General features: G+C 39.0%; 1 protein-coding gene across 1 annotated transcript; it reads right to left on the bottom strand.

The window, feature by feature from the left end:
* Window positions 1–807: 807 nt before the first annotated feature.
* Window positions 808–6,682, bottom strand: LOC110856720 (F-box/LRR-repeat protein 7). Its single transcript, XM_022105245.2, has 10 exons — window positions 5,578–6,682; window positions 5,427–5,504; window positions 5,004–5,203; window positions 4,222–4,378; window positions 3,447–3,725; window positions 3,265–3,370; window positions 3,023–3,189; window positions 2,760–2,962; window positions 1,978–2,181; window positions 808–1,900 (listed from the first exon to the last, which is right to left on the bottom strand). Exons 1-10 carry the CDS (start codon window positions 5,581–5,583, stop codon window positions 1,765–1,767), a joined length of 1,536 nt encoding a protein of 511 aa, XP_021960937.1. The 5' UTR covers window positions 5,584–6,682; the 3' UTR covers window positions 808–1,764.
* Window positions 6,683–6,888: the final 206 nt, after the last annotated feature.

The following is a 6,888-nucleotide window of genomic DNA, read 5'->3' as shown; positions in this document are numbered from 1 at the left end:
AGAGAAAGCAAGCACAAATTTAACTTTCTCTCTCTCTCGTCAAATCCGGGGGGAAATAAAGGGACGCAATTACTTCTCGGGTGGACGTTGACGTTGACATCGTCGTCAGATTGAGGGTGGATCGACATCGGTTAATTAGTATTTATAGCTGCAGTGCAGTCAGTAGCCGCGGAAGATAATTTGGACCGGGGGTGGGGACATTAGTATTTTTCAAATCCTGGAAATTTCTTTTTTAAATCCAAGATTTGAAAGAAAATTAGAGTATAAAGTAATAGTAGTCTGAAAGTTAAAAGATTTTCATGAAAATTTTCATGAAAATCAAAATCTTCCTTGGATTGCTAGAATATTAATTGGTAATTAGTATATCTGCAGGAAGATAATTTGGACCGTGGGAACATATTATAAACCCCAATTTTTCAAAACCTGAAAATTTTGTTAAAAAAATCTAGGTTTTGAAAAAAAAATTATATTTATCAATCAATTAATTTGATTACAGTATTGTAATCTGAAAGTTACACAATTTTCATGAAAATTTGAAGAAAATTAAAATCAAGTTGATTGTTAGGAAATTAATTACATATTTGAATCGCAAATTTAATTGATTGGATTGGAACTAAATATGCGAAATTAATTACTTGTGACACATAATTTTTAACTTATTACTTGAATTGGTGGCTGATTTTGTACGGAAATCCCCCGCACCGTGGGGGCAAATGTATTATATGGTGTCCCCATGTAAAAATTTCGGAGGGGACATTGCCCCCCTGTCCCCTCCACACGCCGTGAGAGACAAAGAAACACGCCAAGTTTTCATTCATGTCCATTTTTATTTGGTTTCGTTGGTGCAGAAAGACATGGAGGAGACAAAATATTATTTGGTGGTGGGTGGATCACTCACATTCGATAGGAATTTCACAACATTTTCGGCAATTTCAATATATAATTATAAATAATCAGTAATAATTAATTATTGGAGAAGAAAGGTATTAATTATGAAAATTGTGGAGGTGTTTCTTACTACGGGGAAATAAATATTAAGGTTTGTTTCCTTCTGTCTTAAATGTACTGTGTATATATAAAGAGGGGGGGGATTATTTATGTGGGGGGAGGGGGGAGTGGGGGTAAATACGTATGTGGTGGTGCCATTTTTTCGCCTTTTTTACTTCCTGGTCACCAATTATGTAGTATTTTATTTACAGAGGTGGCAGAACGATGAGAAACAGTGTGGGGACAGTAAGGAATTTGGGGGACATTATTGTTCTCATTTGGGGACAATATTATTGTTCATACATACGCATTGTCCCCACCGTTCTGCACCCCCTGAATCGTAGTAAGTACACATTTATAAGACAAAATTATATATAAAGAGAACACAATCTGTGTATTCTTGAACTTTCTGGGTCCTCTCTCTCTTAATCAGTGGCCGCGGAAGTCGTGGGGACATCTGGGGGACATTCACATTGTAGGAAGTAGGGGAGGGAGAGGTCTATATAAGACGTCAGATGATGCGGACACCGAATAACCGTGGGGACATTGTCCCTCTGTCCACACTCTTCCTTCCGCGGCCACTGCTCTTAATTGGTTATCAACGTGGACATAAATTGGAAATCATTACTTATTATTATTATTTATGTACGCACGTGGTATTAATTTAATTATTACATGGCAGAGATTTATAGCATATTTTAATTTAACATGTCTTAAAATGAGAACGATTTGAAAAGGATTTTCTTCATGTTTATGTTTCTGGAGCAAAATTATGTATCAATTGAAAAGTAATTCTTTATAAAAATTTAGTAGGTAGCTGGTCGACACGCGGCAATTGGTCGTCGTTCGGACCACCGTGTTTCTGTCGGCACGGTCAAAGTTGGCTTTCACGATTTCATAGTAACGTCCATCCCTGAGAAGAAAAACGCGAAAAAAATAAAATTCTTCGGAAATTTTGATGGGAACTTATTTTGAAAATTATTTCCTTACGTGAGAACGAGACAGCTCAACTTTAAGCAGCGGACTCTAATAATATCAATCGCTTTTTGTCCCTTGTCCGAAAATCGTAAGGCTTCCGGATCCCAGCGTAATTCTAATCGTTCCAAAATAGCACAGTTATGAGCAATCGTATCCATGAGTTGATCCACGTGGATTTTGGTGGATAATCGGTCCATCGTTCCCATCACTAAAATTCTGCAGAGATTTTTAAGATGAGGGTAATATTAATATAAATTTTGATTAGTGTTGTATTTATGCTCATTTCTGCATGGAGAATTTCAGCATTTACTACAGAAAATTCCCCCCGGATTTCCCCCCTATATTATAACTAGAGGGCGGTTATGTATTTATGAAAAATCCCTGAAATATGCTAAGGAAAAAACACCAAAATATTTATGAAATTTGCACGAAAAAATAAAAATAAGAATTTTCGAAAAATGTGTGGTTGTTATATAATTAAATTCTCTGGATTTTTTGGGTCCAATTTTTTTTAGCAAGAAAAATGCGTTGAGATATTTACAAAACTTAATAAGTGTATTAAAAAATATATATCTAAAGGATTTACGTATTTTTAGCATAATAGCAGAAATGTTTACATGCCTTAAAACCTAGAAATATGTAAAAAAAAAAAAAAAAAATGTTTTGAAATTTCCGTGATCTAAACGAGTTTGGCAGCACGCACAAAGTTTGGCCACCGGTCGTCATCAAGTGAAAAAGTTGAAAATAAATACAAATCCGCCCTCTGCTTATGAATCATTACCCTACGAACTCACTTGGCATTTTTTAGCAAGGGAAGGACCGAGACCCACAACTGATCCGTAATGTGTGGCATTCCGGATAAGCAAATGCCACGAAACTGGGTTCCAAACTTGTTAATGAATTTGAGTAGTGCTTCTTCTGACAAGTTGTCCAGCGCGTCCAGATCCAACGAAACGAGATGTTTGGCATTTCCTCGTTCACTGAAAGCTCGTAAAACCTGAAAACCAAATTTTCAAAATTCGAAATTTTCCATGGGAAACTTTCCCAAAAAACCCACCGAATCATTGAAGCCGTCCTGTTGCCCGGCCGATAACCATCGCAAGGCTGGAATTCGTGTCAACAAATCCGTTAAACACTCCGTCGATAAGTCCGTTGCGGTAATATCCAATTCTTGAAGCTGCGATTTCTCCCAATCCACAGCCATCACATGTTCACTTTGCAAACCTTAAAAAAATTCAAATTTTGTAATTTTTGAAATTCAAAATTTTGAAAATTAAAATTTTCGTTTGAGATAAGTACTTGTCTGATTCATGAGCAATGTCTTTAATTTTCGACACCGTTGGAATAACGTGGTCAAAGAGGAACCCGTCACTTTGGCGCAGTAGTTGACAGCTAAACATTCCAACTGGAAGTTTCAAAATTTCGAAATTACTATTGTTCAAAATTTACAGATTTTTTTTTGTTTCCGGAAACGAATTTACCTGAATGCAATTAGAGCTGAAAGCTTCGATGTGTGAGTCATCCACAAAATTGATGCCGTACAAGTTGACGACGCGTAAATTGGGCGTGGCGGCTTTCAACTTGTGAATATTGATAACTTCGTAAATTTCCTCTTCTTCCTCCTCCACTTTTTCGTAGGTGCCGATTAAATGTAAAATTTCCACGCCGTTAATAAAATTGTAAATTTTCCGCATAAACCCCTCCATGAAGATGACCTCGGACAGGCAGATGCACATGTAGCGGAGTTTGGTGGGAAACGCCTGGAAAAGATTTTTTTATGTTAATAAGATGCCAAATTTAACCACAAAATTAGCACGTTTTTAATCATTTTTCCGCTCTGGGAATTTATTAAAAAATTCTGAACGACAAATTTGTAGAGCAGGGAGTTCCCAATTTTTTGAAAATATGCACTCCAGATTTTGACACTTTTTGGAGGAGGAGATCTCAGGTTTAAGGAACCTTCAGAAAAATTGGGACTCGTCGAAACTCGCTTAAAAAACTCGACACCATTCCATCAATCAACTCACTGAGGACAAATTTGGATTTCCAGAAATTTAAAACAATTTCCCAGAGGCGAGAAATGATTAAAAATGTGTTAATTTTGACAATTTTGAGTCATCCAATTCTATTTTAACCCATCAATTTCATTTCCAATCTGATTTATTCAGTGGCCGCGGAAGCAGTGGGGACATCAAGATTGTAGGATTGTCCCTCTGTCCCCACACACCCTTCCGCGGCCAATGGCTTATCATGTACCTGCATATCATTAAAGTCGTGGAGCTGCATCGCGGTGGAGAAGTCGAGCAAGACGTGGGTCAAGTTGGGGCACTTGCTGGCCAATTCGTGCAGCACGGTGTGTGTAATGAGCTCCATGGGCAGCTCCAGGTAGCGCAGAGATTGGCTGAACCGTTGACTAATTGAATTGAAAATAGAACAATAATTAGATAATGATTATGTAATAATAATTCGTTTCCTTATCAAGATATGGATCAATCGATCTAAATGTAGTACTAATTTTGGAGACGTGACACGACTCAGGTGCGCCAAATTAAGTAGCATGCATGCACTTGAAATTAGCCGTGGACGGACGGACCAGGGTTGTGGAAAACTGGGGATAATAACATTGCAGCCAGTGTTTCACGTGCTTTCAGTTGCAAGAAAGTGGTTTTTTACAGGTAAATATTATGACCTGGGAGAAATGTAAGGTGCAAGAAACTAGGCCCCGCAGGTGTAAAGACTTCATACGGTACATGGCTAGAATGCGCTTATTTCTTGCATTTTCTCCCAGTTTCTTGCACCTCGCATTTCCTGCATTTCTTTGTTTGCGCTACAAGAAATCGTAAGGTACGAGGCACTGATTGCAAGGACAGGAAATTCCTAAGAGGACATTATTCTCCCCAATGTCCCCACATCCCTTGGAAAGAAGAGGCTGACCAACATAGCAGATAAGAACATAACAGTTTTGCCTGCTAAGCAAATTTTTTGCCCAAAAAAGTATCCAAACACGTGGTCATAAATGCTGCATAACCATCTCCCACCTGATGAGATGCAGTAGAAAGTCCATCGAGGTCACGTGCAATCCCGAGATTTCCGGTCGGAGTGACACATGACTCCAGAGCCGCGTGTCGTACGCAATGTTTCGCCATTTTTTACACGTTCTCGCCAACCGGCACACCTCCCGGTGGGGCAAATAGGTGAAAATCGTTAAAAGAACTTTATCCGGCAGTTTATCAATTGTCTATAATAAAAAAAATGTAATTAAATATGTACACAATTAACTTTAATTGTGTTCATCATTTGCGAAAAATTGTGTCAATTGTTCGGGGAGAAATCATTACATCATTTCTACAAATTCGCTTATGTGTAATTCATCCATAGATACAATTATTTTGCAAAAATATTGGATTTCGCCAATACAAATTTTGCATAATTGGCTTCGTTACAAAGGCGTATTTACCCACCGTGCGAAACCGCTTGGTGCCCTCGTCCTGTCCAAACAGTGCTTGCGCCTCCTGCACCTGAGCTAACTGTCCCCACACCTATCCAAACACACACAAAATGACGCCATCAGACCGCAAATCGCAAATTCAATCTCTGAACTTAATCACTTACCTCCATCGCAGAAACGGCGTGGTTGGCAAATTACTCGGTAAATCCGTCACCTCTCGAGATGAAAAAAATTATGTCCCCACAGAAATCTTGCCACCCTGACTAAAATCCTGTCCCCACCGACTCAAATCTTGCCCCCCACTAGTAAGCTTATCCAATCCACCACCCCTCCACACACACCGCAGCTTATCTTACCACCACCACCACCTCCACTCCCTACATTTGCAAAATTTCCGCCGATTTCGTTCGGATTTTTCAAGACATTCTTTCTTTTTCGCAACTTTATTATCGTCGTGGTCTTTTACTGGTGCTGGGACAAAGGCGAGGTATATGGCTCACTTAACTTAACGAGTAGTGTTGCCCAGGCCGGGTAATAATAATAATGGAGAAGCGAATGAGGGGATGGGAGAACCAGGATGAAGAAAGAATGACTACGGTTTTTAATGCCATTGATAAAACAGTCTTAAAACAAGACATGTTCGAGACAGTTTCGTATGGGTATTTATGTAGGTTCGGAGACATGTAGGAAAAAAGGTGCTTCGTGTGACTGCACTGGATTTTTTTCCTACTTGGTTTAGTTTAGCGTTGAAATTTCAGCCTTCTAAAAATAGCTGTGCGATTTTCCCCACTTCTTCTTGTTCTTTTTCTATGTATATCCATCGAGAGGATATGTATTGGATTGCATAACGTACGTATACAGCGGTCGAAATTTTTGACACGACACTCGTCTCTCGGTCTGTCTATCCATCCTCATTCGTCGTTTTTTTCCATTATTTTATGTATCAATACTTTCCCTCTTCGCGGAATGGCATGATGATTCGATCAAGTAAAAGTTGACAAAAAATGAAGAGGACACATGGATGGATTAATTTGGGGCATGCTTGGTCACGTATATGTGTAGCACTTTTTTGTTACTTTTGTGCAGTGTTTCAGGTGGAAGTAACCACTTGCAAAAAAGTGGTTTCTTGCAGGTGAATATTTTGACCTGGGAGAAATGCAAGGTGCACGAAACTACGAGCCTATTCCGTGTGGGGCATATTTCTTCTAATTTCTTGCAGTTTTTTGCACCTTTTTCACCATTTTTTTTGCTTGCTTTCCAGTGCAAGAAAGGTGCTTAGCAAACCCGCAAGAAACCACGTGCAAGAAATAATGGGAGGGAGAAAGTGGTTTTTTGCAGGTGAATATTTTGATCTTCAAGAAATGCAGGGCACAAAAAACTAGGCCCCTCCGCTATAAATATTTCATACGGCGGGGTGGCTACGTGGCGCATATTTCATGCATTTTCTCCCACTTTCTTGCACCTCACATTTCTCC

Source organism: Folsomia candida, unplaced genomic scaffold (assembly GCF_002217175.1).
Source record: "Folsomia candida strain VU population unplaced genomic scaffold, ASM221717v1 Fcan01_Sc017, whole genome shotgun sequence".
Classification (NCBI taxonomy): domain Eukaryota; kingdom Metazoa; phylum Arthropoda; class Collembola; order Entomobryomorpha; family Isotomidae; genus Folsomia; species Folsomia candida.
This window is presented reverse-complemented; position numbering and strand designations above follow the sequence as displayed.